General features: G+C 34.6%; 1 protein-coding gene across 1 annotated transcript in view; it reads left to right on the top strand.

Moving 5' to 3' along the window:
* Positions 1-24,594, top strand: part of NDFIP2 (Nedd4 family interacting protein 2) — a 49,575-nt gene that overhangs the window by 18,101 nt on the left and 6,880 nt on the right. The window contains exons 2-5 of the mRNA XM_033104518.1: positions 7,464-7,629; positions 10,941-11,074; positions 13,812-13,905; positions 21,314-21,438. Of these exons, the coding sequence (XP_032960409.1) occupies positions 7,464-7,629; positions 10,941-11,074; positions 13,812-13,905; positions 21,314-21,438 (519 nt within the window). The remainder of the gene's footprint in view (positions 1-7,463; positions 7,630-10,940; positions 11,075-13,811; positions 13,906-21,313; positions 21,439-24,594) is intronic.

Genomic DNA, 24,594 nt, shown 5'->3' on the forward strand with positions numbered 1-24,594 from the left:
AGGAGAGAACTGATGTCGTTACTGGACCACTCAACTCTGGCTGCTATGACTGCTACTTCCTGTCTTACAGCTGAGGTGTGGAGCGGGTTTAGCTGCCTTGTATTATAGTGGGATTTAAGGTAGAGGGGATAGGGAGCTGGTTTGTAAGTCTTACTGCAGAATGATTCGGACCCTCGTAAACACTAATAAGACCAGGATGAGAGAGGGTCTGGCAGAGTCTAGACAATGTGAACTCGAGGAGAGGCTCTTTATCTATAATAGTATTGGCGATATTCAAGAACATTTTCCTTGTCATCTTGTTTCCAGGTAGGGGAGACTTGTGTGAATATTAACATTCTTGTAGTGCCATCCAGGGAAAACTGGATTTGGATTAAATGTGGAGAAATCATTTTGTGAAGTCCCTGAAAGTGTAGAGGTTTTTAATGATCATACAGGGCTTCTAGCAATAGAGTGGAAATTATTAGAAGTTGGATCGCAGAGTATTAAGATAATCTATTTGTTTTTATCCAATATACTTTTCTATTTCCATGCCTATATATAGCATTTTGTTTTTTTCTTTAACTTTATTTTAAAATCATTTTAGACTTACAGAAAAGTGTGGGAAAGATAGTGCAAATAATTCCTATATAGCATTCACCCAGTTTCCTTAAATATTGACATTTTATTACATTTGTTTTGTGATATTCTCTTTATATATATGTATATACATACATTATATTTTTTCTGAAACATTTGAAAGTAAATGGCAGACATTCTATCCCTTTCCATCTAAATATTTTCCAGTGTATATTTCCTAAAAACAAAGACATTGTCTTAACAAACTGCAGTGCAATTATCAAAATCAATAACATTGAAACAATACTATAATCTACAAAAAAATTTTACCAGTTTCTTTACTAATGCCTTTTATAGCAAAAGACCCCCCCCCTTTTTTTTAAATGATCAGGGTCTAGTTCATAATTAAATATTGTGCTTACTTATTGTTATTGTGTCTCGATGTCTTTTAATCTGGAACAGTTCTTCAATCTTTTTTCTGTCTTTCATGACATGTTTAGGAAAGGTTCATGTCAGTTATGTTGTAGTATAGTCCACAAATGTCCTTAAAGAAATTATACGTTCACCCATTGGTTTTAGAATTCATTGGTTGTTGTTGTCTAAGAGAGTTATATCTATGGTGGTTGTCAATTGGTGATTTCCTAATTGTGTCATTTGTTCTACATTTATTATTTAGAATTCTATAAGGAAGAACTTTCCTTTACCTCCAACTTATATATTTATTTGTCAGTATGAATTCATGGGTTTTTGTTTTATTCTGTTGGTTATAATCTTACATGATCAGCATTTATTTTGAGGTTCATATCATCCCAGATTTAACCAGTGGGAGCCTCTTCCATCTGTTCCTATATCCTTGTGACATGTCCCTATCATTTTTGCACTTTCCTACCAAATAACATTTAAATATTGTGAAAGTACCTGATTTCTAGAGTTTAGTTTATACTTATACATAGGGCTGCAGTGGAAGAAAACTGACCAACACAACATTTATTGTCACAGTAGCTTACTGCTGCTGTGCTGGGTACTGAGTGAGCATTGTATTTTCTCATGGAGTTGTTTGTGGAAACTTTGCAGAGTCCTTTATCAGATAGGTTGTTGAGTAAAGCGGTCGGAACATGGGTGGCGTGTTGCTCACAATGTCAGTGTGCCATCCTCACAATTGAAGTCCAGAGAAAAGCTAGTATTGCTGTGAAAACAGAATGCTTTTGTAGGTTACGTAGATGAATATATAACATGATTGACAGTTAAGGCAAAAGGGCACCACGAATAAAACTCTTGTTAGGTGGGAGACAAAAAGCCCTTATGAATCATTTTAACCTTGAAAATGGGTTTCATTAGAAAATCATCACACATTAAAATGGATATGTGCTGGTGATACTTTGTGTATTAGTAATGTTATCTGGCTGATGGAAAATAGCAAACATGATCATATCTGTGTTTATGTACCTGACTTTCTTTTCTTGTAAAGATAATGGTTATAAAAGGTTATTGAATGGGTGTGGAGTCTGGTAATTTTTTGTTTTTTCAGTATCATTGAGAAATTTTACAAATGTCAGTTAGTTTTTTAACTTACAGAAACTTATTCCTTTAAGCACAGATGGAAATCTCTTTAGCGTATCACTTTCTGCCCTACATTAAGAACACACACAAAAAATGTTTTTTTGCTTTCATCTCTGTTCCAGAGAACTTGGAAAAAATATAGAAAAGTAAAAAAAAAAACACCAAGAAAATAACAAACAACTTTTAATGCTACCCATTTTGCCTGTTCTCATTTTGAAACTGTTAACATTGTTTTATTTAAAGTTGGAATAATATATAATTTACACACACACACACACACACACACACATACACACACACAATTTTGTTACTTCCTTAACACTGTTATCATGAGCATTTCCTTAGGTCATTAAGTATCCTTTCGAAACACCACCCTAAATGTCTGCTGTTCTATTGTATTGTTACAGTGTTTTTGTTCTATTTTGGATGAATAGATTGTTTCCGGTTTTCCATTATTATGATGAACAGCTTTATAAATAAATCCTGTTTTATAGTGCCAGGTGGGTACTAGACTAATCAGGGGGATCACTTCATAAATTATACAAATGTCTAACTACTATGCTGTACACCTGCAATTAATACAAAATAATACTGAATGTCAATTGTAATTGGAAAATAAAAATGAAAAAGGGAGGAAAAACAAATGTTACAACCATGGCTACAACAATTATACTTACTATCTGAACTCCAAATTCAAGCACCTAGGTTGAAAAGAAATTAAAAAACAAAACAAAACAAAACAAAAAAAGGTGTGTCCTTCCTGAGTGCGAGAATAATTGTAGACAAAAATAATAAAATTAAAGGGCATTTATGGGGTGTTATAAAAATATGGTAGATGTTTAAATTAAAAAAAAATTACAGTAAAAGACACAGTGCCATTAATCCCCCTCAAAATACTCCCTCTCACTTCGAACACACTTATCCCATCGTTCTTGCTACTTTCTGAAAGCATTTCTGGAAGTCCTCTTTCGTGCGTGTCTTTACTTGCGCTGTCGTGGCTGCCTCGAAGTCCTGAATCGATTCAAATAACATTTGTCTTTCATGGTCATTTTGACTTTGGGAAGTGAATGAGGACACACCATGATCTTTTTATTTGACAGAAATTGCTGTACCAGAAGCTGTGTGTGACACGGAGCCTTTCCGTTGTGATCAAGAAATAACAGTGAATGCTGTCGCTGAGTACCATCCAACAGAAAGGCAGGGATCTTCAATAAGGGAAGAGGCCCATCAAACCTTAGTAACAGTGTGTGACAAGTTTCAGTTTGTTCGGTGAGGTCAGTCAGGTGTGAGCTACGGTTGAGAGAAGGTGTGAGAGAATTGTGCCTTAAATCATCCTCCATCATGACAATGTTTCGTGTCACACATTGCTTCTGGTACAGCAATTTCTGTCAATAAAAACATTATGGTGTGTCCTCATCCATCTTATTCACTGGATCTGGTGCTGAGTGACTTCTGGCTCTTCCCCAAAGTCAAAATGATTCAGGATATTGAGGCAGCCACGACAGCGTAACTAAAGACACCATGAAAGAGGACTTCTAGAACTGCTTCAGAAAGTGGTGAGAGTGATGGGATAAGTGTGTTCAAAGCGAGGGGGAGAATTTTAGAGGGATTAATGACAATGTGTTGTTTACTGTAATATTTTTTTTAAAACAGCCACTGTATTTTGTGATCACATCTCATATATGACTAAATTGTAATCTAGTCTAATAAAGAATGCTTGAAATCATGAAAAAAAATCCTATTTTAAGTGTCTGATTAGTTTTTTTTTGCTGTAGTCTTAAAATGAGAATTACTAGGTTAAAGTGTGTTTTTTGTGATGACCTTTTTAATTTTTATAAAAAGTGATATGTACTTATTTTTTAAAATACAGGCAGTATAAGTACAAAGAAAGAAGCAGTCTAGGCATCCAAATCTTACCCACCAGGAATAATTTCTGTTAACATTTGTTGAACATCATTCCATTTGTGCTTATAGATAGGAAGAAGGTTAAGAATGGGATAATGCTATTTTTGTTATTTTTAAAAATGAGAATATGAAATATGAATTTGTTTAAATATAATTTAAATTAAATACCATAGAGCAAGGAAAATACCTTAAAAATTGCTGAATTCTCAATAAAGGACTTTTTTTTCCACAGAGCTATTAGGTTTTGTAGGATTTCACTACAATAAAGATTATAAAAATCAGTAAGGAATTGGAATAATTGAAAAAAACTGCATGTTTAAATTTAATTAAAAATTTTTTAAATATTAAATAGGTGGCTATTGATAAGCATGTTTTAATTTTAGATATTAGAGATTAAACCCCTGCTGTGAAAGATGAGGTGAGTAGTCCTAATAGTTTCATGTCTTCTTTCCCCAGAGCCTGATTTTATGTTGCTTGTATTTTTACTTTTTCAGGGTATGTAATGTTTGCTCTTCGTTGCCAGTAGCTATTTAGTACTTAGCTCTATGTTTAGCATTAGTTCTGTATTTAAAAGAATTCAGTGCTAACCACCATGTCTTTTCCCATTGCTTTTCTCTTTATTTGCTTTTTATTTGATGAGTTTTTATTTTATTTGATCAGTTTTTGCTCGTTTTCTTCGTGGAGGAGTTTTTTTCCAGCGACTCATGGGGTGCTCTATACTCGTATGTAGGTACCACCCCATTCCCTCCCACCCCCAGCTCTTGCTGTTTAGGTAATCATTTTAAAAAGCAACATAGAACCGTTATGGGACAGTGATAAAGAAAAAATTTCCACAAATGGTGTTATCTTATTTGAGAAACATGTAAATTGATTTGAGTGCTTCCCTGAATTTAGTTAAAAGACAAGCATAGGTTAATTTATTGAGGCGCCAAAAATATCAAAATTATAATGTTGCATTGAAAGTAAATTGTCAGTTCTGTGCTATAGTGAGGAGGGATTGTTGACTGGGTTACTGGGTTTTACTGTTGACATATAGCAGATGTTCACTGTGTATTATAATTTTGTAAAAACAAAACTAGAGGTGTTAGGTAGGGCAGTTGAAATAAAATTAGGGCATGTTTTAGAAATACCAGAGGTTTATTTCTGAGATGATATGTAAAAGTGTCTGCAGTTTATATTTTTATTGTAGTTATTTGAATAAATTTTGAAAGGTTTTAAAAATAAGTTAGTCATTATGGGGAACACATTTATGTATTTGATGTGTAAGGAATATTTCTTGTGAAGAACTAGAGGAGAGCTGTTTTGTCATAAGACTTTTTTCTTTAGTACAGTTCATCTACATTTGCAGCATTAATAGTAGATTGGAAAAGTGGTTTCCCCTTTGACACCTTCACTATTACTGAATTGTTTAGTTGATGTTGCTAGTGTATTATCTGTACTTTACTTTTGTTTGCCTTAACTTGCTCATCTCACATTATTGCTCTTAAAAGTATGATCAAAGATGATTCAATTAGGAATTCCCCTGGGTACCCTGTAATGGGAAACATGGGAAATGCTTTGTGACACTGGGGCAAAGTACTGCTAGTCAGAGTGGAAATGTAATGGTTGTGTGCGATGTCAGAGGGGTAGTGGAGGGGGGGAGGGGGTTGTCACTGTGTGAGGGATATAAATGATAAATGTCTAACTAGTACATTGTTTTGCGCACCTGAAACTAATAAAAAAAGTTTAAATAAATAAATGAGAAAAAAAGTGCAACAAGTAAATTTAAAACTCATACAAAGTTCACTTTATTGATTATTTGACCTTAGAATTCAATTTCTCTGAGTAGATTTTATTACATAAACCTTGGTGTTATGGAAAAAGTTGTTTTATTAACTTGAGAAATAATTTGAGGTATGTTTATGACAGTTTTATTAAAATTATAATACATTTATTAACTCACAAAATCATTTTGCTAGGGTGATCACTTACCAAGAGACGTGCAAACAGCAGTGAAGTAAATTGACCTATTTTACTTTACATACTTTTTTATCCTTTACAGGCAAGTGAGTGACTACTTACTGGACTGATAGAGTTCGTGAATTAAAGTATATTAAAAAAAAGGGAAGAAGGGGGAATTAGTATTTATTAACTGCCTTCTGTGTGTTAGGCGTTATGATTGATGCTTTCCAAATATTATTTACAATACTACGAGGATTTTGGCAGCATTCAGAATTTACACATGGAGATGCCGAGGCACCTGGAAGATACGTTTATCAAACCCTCTAAAAGGTGGAGGAAGAATTTGCATGCTCTTCTTTCAAAACTCCAAAATGCATGCTCATTTCATTACATCACAACAGTCAGATTTGTGTATGTACAGATAGAATTTCTTTGAGGGATTATTTTTAACATTGAATTTCTCAAAGGAATAGGAATAAATTAAGATATGAAAATGGAATAATGTTGAAAGTCTGTAGTTTCTCTTCAAATCAAGATTCTAAGTTGTTTTAAAAGTGTCTTAAAATATTTTAATAAGACCACTTTCCCAAATATATTTAAGGATCAATTATAGTACCTTTTTGATGAGTGATTAATTTTTAGAGTATTGACACTTTTGGTTCACCTCAGGTTGGTTTGCCTATGTGTAGTTGTTGTCAACTCCTAGTGAATGAACATTTAAAAGATGACTATAAATGAAGTCAGAAGGCTGTAGCCACACTACGTGGGTTTGATTCCTGGCTTTACCCTTCCTAGTTGTTGGGATGTTTGGCAAGTTACTTGAAGTCTTTATACTTCCAGGTTTCCCCCCCATTCCTTTAAACTGTCAGATGGGGATAACAGTCTCTATCTCATAGGTTTGTTGTGAGGATTCAATGAGTTAAATTATTAAAGATATTACCCAGCACTTACTGATCTTTCATTAAATTTGTTGTGGTGAAGAACATTTTCTGGAATTTTATATAATATTGACTCATTTTGGTTTATAAGTCATTCTTTTGGTACATGGGAAAAATTCCTTAGAGTATTTCACATTTTGGAATGTTTATACGTGGTTATTTCATTTCATTAATTTAGTTTACATTTCGAATTATTCTAGATACTGGCATAGTAGAGATAGCATTGTGGTTATATCATTAGGAGTTTTACTTTGCTTTGTAATACACAGTAATTGATACATGGTAGACAGTATTTACTGTGGGATTGAATGAACTTGAATCTTTGCAATCATGAATGTTTTTCTTTATAAATTCTTAACAATTTGAACTTCATTTTTGTAAAGAAGCTATCAAAATTCTAAACTTACTGACTGATTAGGTCTCTTAAATTTTGTTCATCTTTTTAAATGCTATTTTACTTTATAGCTAAAAAGTAATCCTTTGCCTGAGGCGATCTGTAAAAATCAGTGTAAATTAAAAAGCAATTAGTCACATTAATGTTGCTTTTTTCCTTTGTTCCCTTAGCTTCACAATGAAGAGGATAATTCAGAACCGTCTGCCATAGAGCAACCATCAGCTTCCAGCCCAGCACCACAGATGGTGCAGGGGGCTCCTTCAGCATCAGGACCCCAGACGGAGCCCTCCCCTCCCCCTTACAGTAGCATTACTGTGGAAGGACCTACAACTTCAGGTATGGTTTTTAGTATGAAACAGCTAGGAATGTGTTTAATAGCTCAGGTTTTATGTTGATTTATATCGGGTTTATTTGTCTTTGGCTATATGATTTAACAGCTGGATTGGTGCTTATTAAAATGTATTACAGGCTAACTTTTCTTCAATATTTTACAAGTTCCAGAGTAAAGTGCAATGAATTTGCTACCCTAGATTTATTTGACGGTAATCTTGAGGAGAGAAAATCCCTGTTGATGTCTTGTTTGAATGACAGAAGATGTTAAAAGTGAAATTGCAGTCCCTTTTTGTGGCTACCAGCGCTACTACTGTGTACCTGACTGCCTCAAGCTTGCTGGAGTAAAATGGCATTCATTTATTATTATACATTCCCAAGGTTTGAGGTGAACTGGGCTCAGTTATGCAGTTCTCTCCCAGGGCCTCATGTGATGGTCATCTGATGGTGACTGGGGCTGGAGGCGTTTTGCAGGCTTTCTTATTCGCATGTGTGATGGTTGACGCTTCAGCCTTCAGCCAGGGCCGTCTCGCAGAGACCCTCAGCCTCACCTGCGTGTAGCCTCGTGTTGTGTCCTGGGATTCCTCCCTGAATGGAGGCTGGGTTCCAAGAACAAGCATGCTGAGAGTAAGCCATATGGAAGCTACAGCACCTGTTACGACATTGCCTCCGAAGTCACACAGTGTCATATGTGCCACATTTGGCTTGTTAGAAATGAATCACTAAGTTTGGTGATTTTTCAAGACTATTGAGAAATTAGTCTCCACCTCTTGATGTGAAGAGTTTCAAAGAATAGACTAAGGTTTAAAACCACCTCAACTACACACTGCCTTTTCCTCCACCACCAAACCTCTTTTTACAGTCTTCCCCCTTTCTATAAATGGCTCCAGTAGGCCAGAAACCTTGGAGTCATCTTTCTGTACCTCATCATAAAATTATTTTTTTCTCCTTCAATTTTTCATGTAATGATACATATCATTTATTATAATAGATTTCTTCTTTAAGCTAATCTGTCCCTGTATTCCTGGAATAAATTCTGATTGTCTTCATATTCTTTTCTCTTCTGGATATAGATTTGTTAATATTTTAGGTTTTTATAGCTTTATTAATGGGATCTATAAGTTACTTTATGTACTGTCTTTGTGGTTTTGGTATTAATATTATGGAAGCACCATAAAATGAATTGAGAAGCTTCTCATTTTTCTGTGATCTGGAATCGTTTTGGTAATGCAGCATGACGTTTTTAAAGGTAGATAAATTTGCACTGTAAAACAAGTTGAGCCTAGATATCTAGATGTTCTGTTCTTGTGATTATTGGTCTTTCTTATTTTTCTACATCTGTACTAAAAGGCCATTCATGACTATAATTGAACACAAGAACTGAGTAATTCTAGAATTTTGGGTCTCTGTTTAGGGAAAACTATTAATAGTATTTTTCTTCAGCTTCTTGGTCAGTTGTTATATTTTAAACATGGGCAGTGCCAGTTTTCTGTGGAGATTATTGTCTTCAGCAGGTCACGTGATGGTTGGTTTCAGAGACGTAGGTGACTTTGTATATTGCTTCACAGTTTACAGCATCCCCTGAATACTCTTCTGTTTCATCCCATAGTAGTAAGTGATAGCCTTGCTGGCTCAGTTTTATGAATGAGAAAGTGGAAGTTTGTGGTGTGTAAGTGATTTGCTTGAGGTAATGTAACTTCCAAGGAGAGGAGCTAGGGCTGCAGCTCCCCAGACTTTAAATTCTCTGGTTCAGAGCTACTGCCTTAAATGGTATAAGAAAAATACATAAAATTAACAAGTGAAAAATTAAAGCTGTAGCAAGTTAGTGCTCTTTCCCAACTTTCATCTATTACTGGTGGGAGTATTTTTTTCTATCTTGGTCTTTAAAACTTTTTAAACACTTACATATCTGTTGTTAATATAAAAGATCTAGTCTCCTTGGATATTATGTATTATTGTTCCAGTTTTAAAGATTTATCATTTTAATGTACTACTTTAAAATTTATAACTATTATTTTTACTTAAATTTTGCTTCTACTCTAGACTTCAACTAAAGAAATCTATTTACTTGACCATTTATGGTGTTTTTACATCCTAAAAATAATCTTTTCTAAGAATTTATGATTTCTGCCTTTTGGTAGATAACATTCAGTATCATATAGTGACTACCACTTCCTCTCATTAGATTAAAAATCACCTAACTTCAGATCCTGAGCTTTTATAGAGAGCATTAAAAAAATTATTTTAAAGTCTATGTACATAAAACACAGTAGAAAAAGCTTTACTAACGTAAAATGTGTTTTCACTTTGGAAACGCAAGAAATTCTGATAAAGGTAGAGAAAATTATAAATCAATGTAGAAAATGTAAATAGTGTAGTTATATAATAACAGAGGAACTCAGAGAAGTTATATCAAACGTGGTATGTACGATTTTTAGAATGTACCTGTTTTTTCATGTCAGTGATTCTAGCCTAAGCCTAATCAATTGATTGACCTGTGTCATTTTAGTAATGTTGGCAATGAGTGGCGCGGTTTTTGTTTCTGTTTTTTATAAACAGTCTGTACTTGTTCTGGAGATCATATTTCAAAGATAGTTCAAAATTTAGGGAGGGAAAAATTATACAAAGAAAATGAAAGCAACTAGGTCGATGGGAAAATGGGAGGAGAAAGGGACAAGAGTGAAAAAGAGTTAAATGTCCATCTTTTAGCAAAGAGAAATACTGAGTTTGCATATGAGATTAGGGCAGTTGCTAAAACTGACATGAAGGAACATTAACCTTTTATCAGAGCAAAGTATTTGAATTCAGGAAATCCCTGGGTTCTGCCACTTATTGGTTGTGTGATACTGACAAATCACTTAACTTTTTCTGTACCTCGAGTTGCTAAGAATAATGTACATAGAAGTGGTATATTAAATGGTTAGTGCTATGTAAGTGTTTGCCATTATTATTTCTGATATTTCTATTTTTTTTGGCTGTGAGATTATGGGCAAGTAAATCCTTTCCGCATAGTAGCAGCGTTGCTTGCCTCCCTTGTCTTGCACTCCTTTTCAAAATCTCATTCTTGAGGTTTGTGTTTTGTGTGTCACTTTAGATAATATTTATCAGTTCTTTCTCTTTGTAATAAATACAGGACTAAAATAATACATATGATTATAGTAGTAATTCATATGTTATATAGCTTATGACATAGGACTGCAGTAGCACTAATAGCCTTTAACGGTCTGTTGTAAATTACTAAATCATGTTTTTGGTTATAAAAATTCTGTCAAATAGTGCATTTTAATGGTTATCCTATTTCAATTCTTTTTCTTCAGATACAGAAGTTTATAGTGAGTTTTACCCTGTGCCACCTCCCTACAGTGTTGCTACCTCTCTTCCAACATACGATGAAGCTGAGAAGGCTAAAGCTGCTGCAATGGCAGCTGCAGCAGCAGAAACATCTCAAAGAGTAAGACCATTTTATTTCCTTTTGAGAGTATTATTTTTATAATTGATATGTACATTTATTAATATCAAAACAGTAGTCTGTGTTTGAGTGTTTGTCCCTGTAGCTTTTTTTTTTTCTTTTGGTAGTATTTTACTACTGCTTATGTGTGTCATCATTTTTTTTTTTTAGTGAAATTAGTATTCTCTTAGTTAAATTCACCTTCTTCATTCCGAGACCTCCATATTTCTATTTGTTTCTTTGGATCTTCCCTTTAATTTCATCTTGGCTTATGGTCATCCTAGACCTTACTTACTTTACCAATTTAATTATCACTTCCTAATATTTGATTTCAGGCATCTCATGTTCAGACCTTCACCTCCCATCCTTCTGACTCACTCAACCCAGTTGCCCTACCCTAACACTTTGTCTCTTTCCCCTAGACCTTAAGTCCATCAACTTCTTCACTGTCGATGTCCCTTTTTCCCTCCTTATGTAGTTTACATTCGGTGGTTCATCACTATAATCCTAAATCATCTTTTTTTTTCCTATTTATGTTTTATGTATTATAGTCTAGTGACTCTATGAATGAACTCAAGGTAGGTTAAAAAGCACAGAGAAATAAATTACAAGGCCTTCAAGTTATGCTGTCAGTTCACTTTTTTTTGTCCTTTTAACACATCCCACCCTAGAATTTTGAATGATAGTCAAGGATTCTATCTGCCCTTTCTCCCTCATTCTCCTGTCTTAGTAATTAATATAATTGAGAGTGAATGATATGCATACACGTTATTTCTTCTTTTGGTAAAAGGAGTGGCTGTCACAGTAATGGAGAATCAATGAGATACATGTGCGCTATTTACAGCCCAGTAAAAGGCAGAAACTATTTACATTTTTGTTTGGCTGCAAGCAGGACCAAGGTTTCTTGCCTTTTTTCCCTTGCATCAGACTTTCAGATGTTATTTCAGATTCCTGAATTCATCCCATTTTGTTCAGGAAAAAATCACTTCACCTAGGACAGCTAGAATTAGCTAAGGGCTGAGAGAGTGAGTCAGAGGGAGAGGTGTTTCTATGAATAGCATTCTCCTCTTGCCGCCGTCAGGCCAGAGCCCAGCAAGTAGATTCTCTGGTAAGTGAGCATTTTTCCTGGATGGATTTCTTTCATTGGCTACAACCCTTTCCATACCTGCTCCCACTCTCATCCTCCAGCACACACACAGGTAAACGTCAACATAAATAGCTTTGGGCACATACGTGAAGACAGTAAACCCCAAGTTATTTATTCCTTTTCCCTCTCAGAAGGAGAAACATCAGTTACCCAATGGAGATTATGTATATGAGTATGTAAATCAAGTCATGTCACTCATTTGATCACAACTTTGTAAGACCTCTCAGTAAAATCCAAAGTCTTTCAGTGGACTCCCTGACCTCATTTCTTCCTAGTTCTCTTATTCACTCTACTTGAACCTTGCGGTTTCTCTAACATGCCAGGTACCATCCTGTCTTAGGGCCTCAGTGAGGCCTGCTGACCTCCGTATTGAATACTGTAACCCATAGCATCCGAGCATTCCTAAACCATCCTTTTTTTTCAGAGCATTTGCACCTTTTAATAATTGTATAAATAACCTATTTATTATGTTTTTGTTCTGGCTCCCATCACTGGAATATAAACTCTAGAAAGGCGAGCATCATTGTTTCATGTATGCGCATGTATCCCAGGTACCAGGAAGCTAAGTCTTGTGTAAAACGGGTACTTCATCAGTATTTGTTGAATAGTAGAGACAATCAGTGATGACGGGTTTTCTTTATACTTTCAGAGATGCTCTCTATATTTACAAGCAAATCCATTAATATGTTCGTGTATTTTTGTACACAAAAATTATTCTTACAAACAATTTTACTGTATTATAGGCAATTTGCATTTAATGTATTTTGGAGATTGTCATGAGAATATTAAGAAGTTTTTGCTCTTTTTTATTTTTAAAATTTTACATTGCTTTTTGAATTTCACCAGATAGATAAGCAATAGTTTATTTCATTGGTCTGTCAAGAACTGTGAATTATCTGAGATTTTACCATACTTGCAAGCTACCTGATTAGCTTGTCAGTTTTGTGTATGCTGACAGAAGGCATGAGACTGCTGGGTCAGAGACCAAAACTTTATTATTATTCACATCAATAGTAGTAACCAGAGTATTAACATATTCTCACACCAGTTTCCCCAAGTCTCAGTTCCCACAGGGTAACTCAAAGAGAGCCAATCGATGTCTCCACACACAGTATGGAACCATGAGTTTAAGTGGGCGTATATGTGTATATCTAAACAATGTATTTGAAGAGCTGAATTGCTAGGTCAAAGGGTGTGTACACTTTTATTTTTGATAAATATTGCCGCATTGCCGACCCTAGAGATTGTACCCATTTATATTTCACCACTGATTATGAAAGTTCTTATTTCCCATTTGACACTAATGCAGCAATGCCACATCTATCTTTCTGGATACCATTTTCATTAATTTGATGTTATTCAATATTTATCTTTTTTTAACTTTAAAGTTACTCTTTACAAGGGTGCCCATGAAAAATTAATACTTGCTAATATTTTTGAGTACTTACTATGTGCTAGACATTGTACTCATTCTTATTTTGTCTATACAACAAATTGAGGGTATTTTATTTAATTTAAATTCTTACCTTTACATTTAAGGTAATAAAGTTTTAACTATTTTAGTGAACTCTTCTAATGTCATATGTTTTACAGATTCAGGAGGAAGAGTGTCCACCAAGAGATGACTTCAGTGATGCAGAGCAGCTCAGAGTGGGTAACGATGGGATTTTCATGCTGGCGTTTTTCAGTAAGTGATCATTCCTTTCCAAACTTTTTGTTTTCTTCTTCCATATTTGGTGTTAGGTATGATGAACTAGAAATGAATGAACACGTTAGCTACAAACAACTATTGTTTTTTTTTTTACTGTTAGTCTAGTGAACCTTGCTTTTTTTCTTAGTTCAGTTTGTAACCCTTTATATTGATAACACACTTCCCACATATTTTGTTTATAAGAGTTATATAAACATTTACTCTTTAAGTAGAAAAGAATTTAAATTTATTGTACTATTTGTAATAGGAATACCTGTTTCTTAGGAATAAAAACATGTTATTTGCTATCATCTAATTGGACTCACAGCTAAGTTGTAATTTCTCTATTTCTATAGTTCAGTAAATTCTATCTTCTTTTTAGTTTTTAGTTTTTAGATTTGAAAACATTTCACTGATGTAACAGTGTTGTAAATGCTTGATAACCTAGACACTTGGTTGACTTTATTTTTGGCCAGTGGTGTGTATTAATTAATGTAAATATAAATGTATTTTTAATCAATGTAAGTTATCTGACTTTTACTAAATTTTTACTGAATTATTTTTTTATAATTTATATTTTTATGCTTCCTATTCTACAACTATCACACTGTTATAAGAGTAAACCTATACATTACCTTTCATCTTTCTTTCCTTGTATTTTTCTGGTAGGTTAGGCAAGTGCTTGAGCTTATTTGTTTTAATGAGCATAGATTTATTTGTAATCACTACCATCTAGTGGCTGTTCTACAAATTGCAACTTGCTATATTTTCCGTGCCCCTTAAGTTATATAGTAGCTATTGTCTAGATTCTAATTTTATTGTCTATTTTTAAATTTCAGAAATAGATTTTCTTTAACATGATTTATAACTTAAGCATTTCAGGTTATATAAGTTGTATAAATAAAACTACAATGATTATCATCAATGAGAATATTCCAGTTAGGGGCACCTGGATGGCTCAGTTGGTTAAAGGGCAAGCTCTTAACAGCAGGGTTGCCGGTTCAATTCCCGCATGGCATGGTGGGCTGTGCCCCCCGCCCCCCCTGCACCTAGTTTGAAAACGGCAACTGGACGTGAGATGAGCTGTGTCTTCCACAACTAGATTGAAGGACAAAAACTTGACTTGGAGCTGACTGGTCCTGTAAAAAACACAGTTACCCAATTAAAAAAAAGAAAAAGAAAAAAAAAATACTTCAGTTAAAAACCTTTTGTTGGTTAAATTCTTGCCTTCTTTGTTTTCAAAGTCTGCATTTCTGTGTCTTACTGCATGTAACCCTAAAAAAACTTACACCTAAATTTGGTAAGATAATTGCATGTTTATGTTCAGAAAGTGTACATAAATAAATGTATGTATCCCATGATACTTTTTTAGTTTCTCATACTCCTTAAAGTGTTTCTGCAAAATGCCTATTACATGCTTAACCTGCCTATCTCTGATCTTATTTTTAAGAAATTTTTCTCTCTAAGACAATGGAATTCAGTTATTTATCAGTTAAAAACTAGACGTTGAGATTTGGGTCATTGGATAATTGACAGTCTGTGGAAATGACTTTGAACTCTAGTACTTAAAAATATAATGGAGTCTAATTAGAATTTTTTTCTTTCAAGGTTGAGTCTTTTGTATCATGTGTGAATCTTCACGTCACTGTGCTATAATAATGGTTAATCACCTGCATTATTCCCATTTTAGACTTGAGAATAACGTAATTAATTAAAGAGAAATTAAGGTAATTGTACCCTTAAAAAGAATTAAAACAGTGTTTTGAAATGTGAGTTGATTTGTAAGAAATTACCAAACTGCCTTCCAAAGGGGCTATACCATATGCATTCCCCCCAGCAGTGAATGACAGTTCCTGTTCTGATCCTCATCAGCATTTAGTACTGACATTTTTTTATTTTAGAGATTGCACTAGGTGTGTGGTGGTACCTCACTGTGGTTTTAATTTGCATTTCCCTAATAATTAATGATGTTGAATATCTTTACTCGGTACCCTTTGAGTACCTACCATGGACAAGTCATGAAAGTTACAGTTATTAAAGGGATTGTCTGGGCACTACACATATTGAAAAACAATGCATTAACAATTTGTTCTGTGCATACAAATCTGTGTCTTTACATAGCTTTTTCGATCGCATTACATACTATAAGTGAATCCAGAAAGGGACCATCTAAGAAATGTAATTATATCTTAAGAAACTCATATAATATTTGTGAAGTATTAAATTTTTTTTTAATTTATTTTTAATTTATTGGGGTGACGAAGTATTAAATTTTATTTAATTTGTTATATTTACAAGAAAAAGAATTTTTATATAACTTTTTATAATTTAGTGGAAGTGTCTTAAAACTAGTAAATTGTTAGCATCGTGTCTTTCGTGATGGCTGATCATTTAAACAAAGCCTAAGAATAAGAGAAATTTACCCCTATGTAGTTCAGAATTAAGTACAGTGAAATCGATTATTGTTTGAGAACTTTCTGTCTTGGAAACCTGGTACATTTATGTGTAATGAGAATTTTTCTGTGATCAAAAAATTAATAAGTTCTCAATGTTTGTATTATGTGTATATTCATCTGTGATTTTCATTTATTTTCAAAGCAAATATCTGTAGTTTTTTAAAACTTAAAACGTATTTTGAAATACTTTTAAAACTTAGGAAAAAGTTATAAAAATAGTACAGTTCCAATATAACTTTCATACAACTTTTCCAAGTGTTAGCATTTTATATAACTTCAGTGCAATATTCAACATTAAGAAATTAATATTAATAAAATTCTACTAACTAGTTTACAGATCTTATTCAGATTTTGCCAGTGCTCCCACGAACACCTTTTTTTTTTTTGGTTCAGAATCGAATCCAGGATTACAGATTGTTTTTAGTTGCCATGTTTCTTGAGTCTGCTTTAATCTGGAGCAGTTTCTTAATTGTTCTTTGTTTCTTTTGACTTTGATTCTTTTTGAAGAGTACTGGTTAGTTTTCCTTCATAATTAGATTCAGGTTATGCATTTCTTCTCTTTCTCCCCGCCCCCTTGTCTCCCCACCTCTGCAAAAATACCACAGAAATTATATGCCCTTCTCAGTGCCTCGTATCAGGGGAATGATCTACATGTGTACGTGTAATGTTAACTCTCATCACATCAGGTTAAGGTGATGTCTGCCAGCTCCCTTCAGTATAAAGTTACTGTTTTCCTCTTTTTCATTAGTAAGTATCTTGTGGCTATTGCAAATTTAAAAGTATAGCCTTATACTATTTAATGGATAAACTATAGTGTATAATAACCTTTTTAGGTTATCCTGCTAACCTCTGGTTAGGTAGGAGGCATAGATGGTAAAAAGGTAACTGGATATAGCGGGTAAGAGACTTGGGTGCTCCAATCCTAGCTGTACCACTTAATTGCCTCATGACTTGATGTGGAGCTTATCTGTTCTGTCTCGATTTGTCCTTCCGTGAAATGGAATTAATTTTGATCTTGCTCTTCTTAAAAAACTAATGTGAGGATCAAATGAGTGAATATATATGAATGTCATAAATTACAGAATTCTATTAAGTGAAGGTGATGGTAATGTTCTCCTTCCCCATCCTTAACTGGGAATTCACCTTTTAGTTGTAATAAGTAATACCATGTTTCCCCAAAAATAAGACCTAGCCGGACAATCAGCTCTACTGTGTCTTTTGGAGCAAAAATTAATATAAGACCCGCTGTTATATTATATCATATCTCATCTCATATCATATCATAAGACCTAGACTTGTAGTAAAATAAGACCGGTCTTATTAATTTTTGCTCCAAAAGACGCATTAGAGCTGATTGTCCATCTAGGTCTTATTTTCGGGGAAATGGTATGATTTAAAGTGATTGGCAACCTTCACATGTCGTTAACCTATGTGAAGCTTCCTGTTTGCTTTTCTCCAAAGAAGGGCACTCTGACGGTGAGTGTGGAGAGGTGTGATCACAGCAACACCAAGCATTCTTTACTAACTTTTGTGAGTTTATTGCCTTGCTTCCCTGTTGCTTGCTCCCCCAAGTCTTACTTTTCCTAAGGAATATAGGCTACATAAGCTTTTTGGGGTTTCATCTTGGTCCTTGCTATGTGGGAAATAGGTGCCTTGTAGCTTTTAAGCTTCCTTATTTTACCCTAGATTTGCAGGGGAAACATAGCATGAATGGAGTACAGCTGAAAGAAAAGTGTTCTTCTTTCCCAGGCATGCATAATAAGTTCTCCTGCCTCTACTACACTTTTTTAAAATAGATTTTACACGCTTATGGTTTAGTGTACATTTATTAAATTCTTTTTTTCTTCCCCCAACTCTGACATGTCATAGAGGACCCAGAATTGACTGATTCTACCCTTTCTGTACTTTAAAGATCTATATTCAGCTTTACTTTCTATGTTATAGGTCAGGGGCATAAAAAGCGAATCTATCTATGCTCAAGTGGTCACCAGCTTCACTGTTTTCCTAGCGCTTAAACCAATTCAAGATGGTTGAATTATGTATTTGTCTGTTCGGTCTGTCCTAACAAAATACCACAGACTGGGTGGCTTACAAATAGAAATTTATTTTCTGGAGGCTAGAAGTTCAAGATCAGGGTGCCAGAAAATTTGGTTTCTGGCGCTGATTCTTTTCCTGTCTTGCAGAAGGCCGTCTTCTTGCCATGTACTCACATGACCTGTGCTCTACATGTGTGTGGAGATGGCGCTTTTTAATGTTTTTTTCTTCCTGTTTGTACACCAATCCTGTCAGGTTAGGGCTCGACCTCATTTGACCTTCACCACCTCCCAAAAGGCCGTGTCTCTAAATACAGCCATGCTCGGGGGTAGGGCTTCCATCTGTGACTTTTGAAGGGACATAGTTCAGTCCATACCAAGTTATATCACATGAGCACACCTTCTAGGAATCCATACCACTGGCAGGGAACAAAAAGAAAACATAATGGCTCAGTGACTACTTTTTTTGTTTCTTTGTGTCTTATTCCTGGTGTGGCTGCAATGATACGAATAATAGATATTGCTAAGTCTGATTTTGAAGAAATTAGTTGGATAGTATTTGAATTATTTTTTCCCAAAGCTAAATGTATACATACTCAAAGGTAAAAATACACTTTTGGAATATCTTGCTGTTTTGTATCTTCTCCATCAGAGCTTCCTATGTTTTAACAACCTGGCATGCTACGAAATAATAGAATGCTTGCTTACAGCACACTGGAGAAAGGAAGAAGATGCTCAGGACTGTTGGCAGGCTGTCCTCTGCTGTAGACCTCACCGGCCTGCCCTGAGAGCTGAGGAGGGAAATACCTCAGCCTGCCACTGACACGTGTGTGTGTGGCGTAGCAGTTGGGAATCGCTACTGCTATCTGTTGATGTAAATTCTTTATAAATATAAAATTATTTTTTGATTAGCTAAGTGTTTTTCCCCACAACTAACACAAATATTAACCGGTTAGATATAGAGCAGCTATTTCTAATAGAATATTCTATGATGATAGAAATATTCAATGTCCCTGCTGTCTAGTAATATGGTAACTACAAGCCACACGTGACTGTTAATCACTTCAAATGTGGCTTGTGCGACAGAGACACTAAATTTTTAATTTATTTAGTTTTAATTAAGTTTAAATAACCTTGTAGAGGAGCATGAGTTCCTGGGGCACGAGGAAGAAGAAGCAGTGTGGCTAATGGCATTTGATAGCACAGCTATAGATAGCAAAATACTGATTGATATCTATGTTTAAAGAAAAAGCGGAAAGTTAAACAAGCTTTATTTCCAATAGTGTCTCCTGAATTTTTTTTTTTTTTAACAGAAAAGATAGGACCTACTCTGTAGGGTGAAGAGATCATTTTGTGTGGCTAGTAATGATAGCTAACACTTCTTCAGCAATCACCACGTCCCTGGTTCTGCACTGTGCTAAGCTCTTTACATTCATTATCTCACTTAATCCTCTTATCAACCTTGTGAAGTAGGTACTTACAGATCAGAGAACCCTGGCTCACAGCAGTGAGTCCAGGGTCACATATCTAGTGAATGAGTATGCTGTGACTCAAACACAGGTCGTTTATTTCTTCTGACTATTGCAACGTATAATACGGCTTCCCAAAATGATCAAGAAAGCTGAGACTAGCAAGCATTAGGAAGAAGAAAGGACTAGAATAGGGAAATTGCTTCAAAGCAATAGCTGTTTCATTTAAACTTATCCTCATATGCTTCTTCTTTGTCTTCAGAATTCTGAAAAAAATCACAATTTCTCTAGGCCATTTACTTTGTTCTCTTTGAGGTTTAGTTGGAGATACATAGGGTAAGAGGATGGACACTGAACAGGACCAAACCTAGGCTCAAATTGATCTTTAGAGGTTTTATTAATAGTAGTTATTTTTTTGATAATATTTACAATTTGGACAGAAATAGGGCACCCTGATTACATCTCAAGGACCTATGTCAGAATGGTTTCAGCTACAAGTAATAGAAAACCCTTACTCAATAGTTTTAAATTGTTAGGAGGTTATCTCACAAGACAAGCAGTCTACAGGCACAGCAAGTATCAGTGTTGTGGCTCTGCTTTTCTTTGCTTTTCTTCACTCTCCACCACTTGGAGTGATGGTTTAATCCTCAGGCTGATAGCAAGATCCCTGCAGCCGTTCCAGGTACTATTAGGTATGTCCAAAGATCCAGTGAAAGAGGAGAGGCCATTTCTTCTTACATAAGGGTAGGCAATAGTGTAATAAATCTCCATGTGTCCATCACCCAGCTTCAACAATGATTAATTTAGAGACACTGTTTTTTAACCTATATTCCATCCTCCTTCCCCTTGCTGTGTTTTTAAGAACCAAGGAATGTTTTTCAGAAGTCTTATTTTAAAAAAATCACTGGCAGGGAGTTTCAGTCTTCTGTGATTTTTCTCACTACTTGGGACCCACCTTTTGGGGCTAAGCGGGATCCAGCCTTCCCTGAAGGGTCTGTAGAGGTGGGTGGGTTCCTGGGGAGGGGTAAAACAAGGTTTTGTTAGAGAGGAGGAAGAGGCAGTGAATGATACCTGCTCTGAGAACCTTATTGTATAATATATTCGCCTCATTTTTAATACTGGCCGATTGCTTAGGCTGAGCTTTTTGTGGGATCACATGGGAGCTGCACTGTGACCTGGTTTTTATCTTGTTTAAAAATGTTTCATCCATTGGTGATAAGCTTTAAGGAATTGATTCCTGTTGACCAAACGGACAACAAACCAAGCTTACCATTTGTTAATGTGTAGTAAATAACATACATTTGCAGAAGGTAAACTGTAGTCTATGAAGAAAGCTTTATAGTGGAACTGCTGTTTCTGCTGAGCCATGAAGTGTTGTTAATATCAAGTTTCTGTTACTTTGCTTCCAAAGTATGGTTTTTAAAAGAACTATCTCTCTTGCTTTTAGTGGCATTTATTTTCAACTGGCTTGGATTCTGCTTATCCTTCTGTATCACCAATACCATAGCTGGGAGGTATGGTGCCATCTGTGGATTTGGCCTGTCATTGATCAAATGGATCCTTATTGTCAGAGTGAGTGTCTTGATAATGATAACCTGTCACTTCCACTTTTATTTCTGAAACTGAAATGTATGAAATTTCCTGTGTGGTTCGTAAATGTTCCTTTTTATGCATATGAATTCAATTATTTTGATTTATATCTTAACTTCTGGGCTTAATTACTATAGTGATCTCTGTGGTGTGAACATTTATCACTGTATTTATATGAGAGCTTGTTAGTACAGTAGTGCCCCCCCTTTTCTGCAGTTGCGCTTTCTGCTGTTTCAGTTACCTGCCGTCAGCTGTGGTCCCGAAATATTCAACGGGAAATTCCAGATATTTTGAGAGAGAGAGAAAGACCACATTCACATAATTTGTATTACAATGTATTGTTGTAATTGTTCTATTTTATTATTGTTGTTAATTTCTTACTGTGCCTAATGTATAAATTAAATTTTATCAGAGGTATGTGTAGGAAAAACATAGTATATATAGAGTTCAGTACTATCTGTGGTTTCAGGCATCCACTGGGGGTCTTGGAGCATATCTCACACAGATAAGCGAGGACTATTGTATATGGAAAGAGCTTTGAAAGCAGAAAAACTTGAGTCTGAATCTTCTCTTTTTTATATCACTGTTTTAACTTTAAGTGTTTTAATTGTTCTGAGCATTAGTTTCTTCATAATAGGCTGATAATAGTTGCCTTTCAGGATTTGTGTGAGGTATGGAAATAATATTCAAGTACCTTGCCTACCTGTCGTACACATATGTGCTCAGTAACATGGCTACCACTATCGTGATACAGTGCAAGCATGCTAAAATCAGTTAAAACATAACAATTTCCATTGCTTAGTAAAATTATCATGAACTTAAATATCTTCTCATTTTATTTTTGTAACATTAATAGCTCAGAAGTAAAGTACAGGCCTTTAAAGTGACTATCAGAACTTGTCTTTTCCCCCTTATATTCCAGCTAAGCCGTTCTTATTTTCCTGCTGTAACTGGAAACCACCCTGTGTCTACCTCTTGTGTACATGAGAGTGTATAAGGAGACAACAAGGATCGGTCCTTTTCTTTCTCCTGTCTCAACAGCCTTTCTAGTCCCAGCAGATTTCTCTGTAACAGTTGCACAGGCAGCACTGTTCTTAGCATAACCTTCCCCCAGCTCTGTCTTTGCCTGTCGAAGGTGGCTTTGGGCTCCTTTTTACAAAGCTGTTTTCCTAGTTTCTTTAGGATAAGACCTAGGAGAATGTTCAAAAATGGCTTTATTTATTGTTTTAATAAGTCTTAAAAGTTACCTTCTTATTTAAGTGCTATTACAGTATAGATCGTATTTACTTAAACATTGATTTCTAATTGAATGAGTCACGTCCTCAAATTTTCGGTAGAATCAAATACCTAACATGTCAGCTGCTCTTAAGTGCTTCAGCCACTTCAGTTATGCACCTACATTATCAAATTGATTAAAACATTACCCATTACAAAAATATTTTAAACTGTGGATTTAATGTGTTTCTTCATTATCTTTAAATTTATTTTATCGCTCCCCGGGTTTCAGTAAGCTTATCAGACCCCCTCTCTGTTAAGACTAGATTAGAGGTTTTTTTGGTTATTAGTTGATTCTTGGTTGGACCTGTGGATTAGCTCCTTTCAAAATGATTACACTTGAGTCATTATAAGAATTGCCCCCTGGCAGATTTATGTTCTAATTTTATTTTTAAAAATGTAAAGTGGGTTCCCACCATGAGCATAAAACTGTTAGGTGTTAAAGGAACATACAAAGATAAAGAGACAATCCTCCTCCTCTTGCAGAAGTTATTACTAGAAAAACCCTCAAAAAAGTTGGAGGTAGATTAGTCTGCCTTGGTTATATTAATAGAATTAATTACTATTATTCAAATGGTATTTCTCATCTAAGTCACAGAACTTAGAAAATGATTTGAGGACTATTTTCTCAATTCTTCAGAAGTTGGTAAGTTGCTAATATTTTTCTAGATTCATAAATTAGTCCATGCTTTTAGGGCCTGATTCTCTCATAGAACCCTAGGTTAGATTATCTCACAATCAACTACAATTAGCGTGGTACGATGGGGAGCTTAAATTCAAAGACTGGAGTTTCTCAGTTTTGTAAGGTATGTACACGCATCAAGTTTGATCACAAGGATTATTTAGTTTCCCTTTAAAATATCTTTACTGAGGTAAGGTTAATATTGTACCTTTTGTGTATATGGAGAATTGATAATAAGAAATGATTTTTAAAATCTTTTGTATAAAATAGTAATAGCTTCCATACATTATTATGTTCCAGGCATAATTTGTGACAAACACTGAATTCTTTAACCCTATCTGTATCAGTGATGCTGGTGACAATCCAACCATTTTATTGATGATGAAACGAAGAATAAAAAGAGTCTAATAACTTGCACAGTTTGTATCTGGGTTAGGATCTAGCTTGGTCTCAATTCAGTGCCTATTCTCCTAATTCTGTGCTGCCTCTGTACTTTTACTGTTATTATAATGCTCCAAATAGTAAATTCCCCGTGGAGGTCCATGCTGAAAGGTTTTCTCCTAAAAGCCTGGTATTTCCTTTTACTAGACAATAAGTAATTTATAAATCATACTGCTGCTTTCTTTTTGTTTCTGAGTTGCCATAAACCTCAGATTTAGTGTAAATATCTTTAGCCCAAAATTCTGGTATTATTTCTGCCTGAGGCTTTTGACATTTTTATTGTTTAAGTATTCATGTGTGTTTTATTTAAAAAAAACACAAATTTAATGAAAGTAGATAAGGTATAAACAATGAAATACTGGTGTTAATAAAGTCAGAAAAATTCTTGTTGGTTCATTTATTTTCCAAAATTTGATTTCCACTGCTTGTGATTGGCCAGTTTTGTTGGTTTATTTATAAAATAACTTGGCTCAGCCCTATGAATTTTAGAATTTTAAAACATTTTTGATAACTCAATAATTAGCCCAAAAGCTTATTAGTTTATTCTTTTTACATAGTAAATCTTTCTCTTTGACTTCAAGGTGAAGGTAATTACCTTCTTCACTTGATAGTAAATAAAGAATGGCTTTAGGTGAAGAACGACATTGTTCTAATTTTCTGATTGCCTCTTGCCACCTAACATTATATATTAAATATATTTTTAAATTGGAAAGTTAAAAATATATTTATCATTCTCCATT

This window comes from Rhinolophus ferrumequinum, chromosome 4 (genome assembly GCF_004115265.2).
Source record: "Rhinolophus ferrumequinum isolate MPI-CBG mRhiFer1 chromosome 4, mRhiFer1_v1.p, whole genome shotgun sequence".
Lineage (NCBI taxonomy): Eukaryota > Metazoa > Chordata > Mammalia > Chiroptera > Rhinolophidae > Rhinolophus > Rhinolophus ferrumequinum.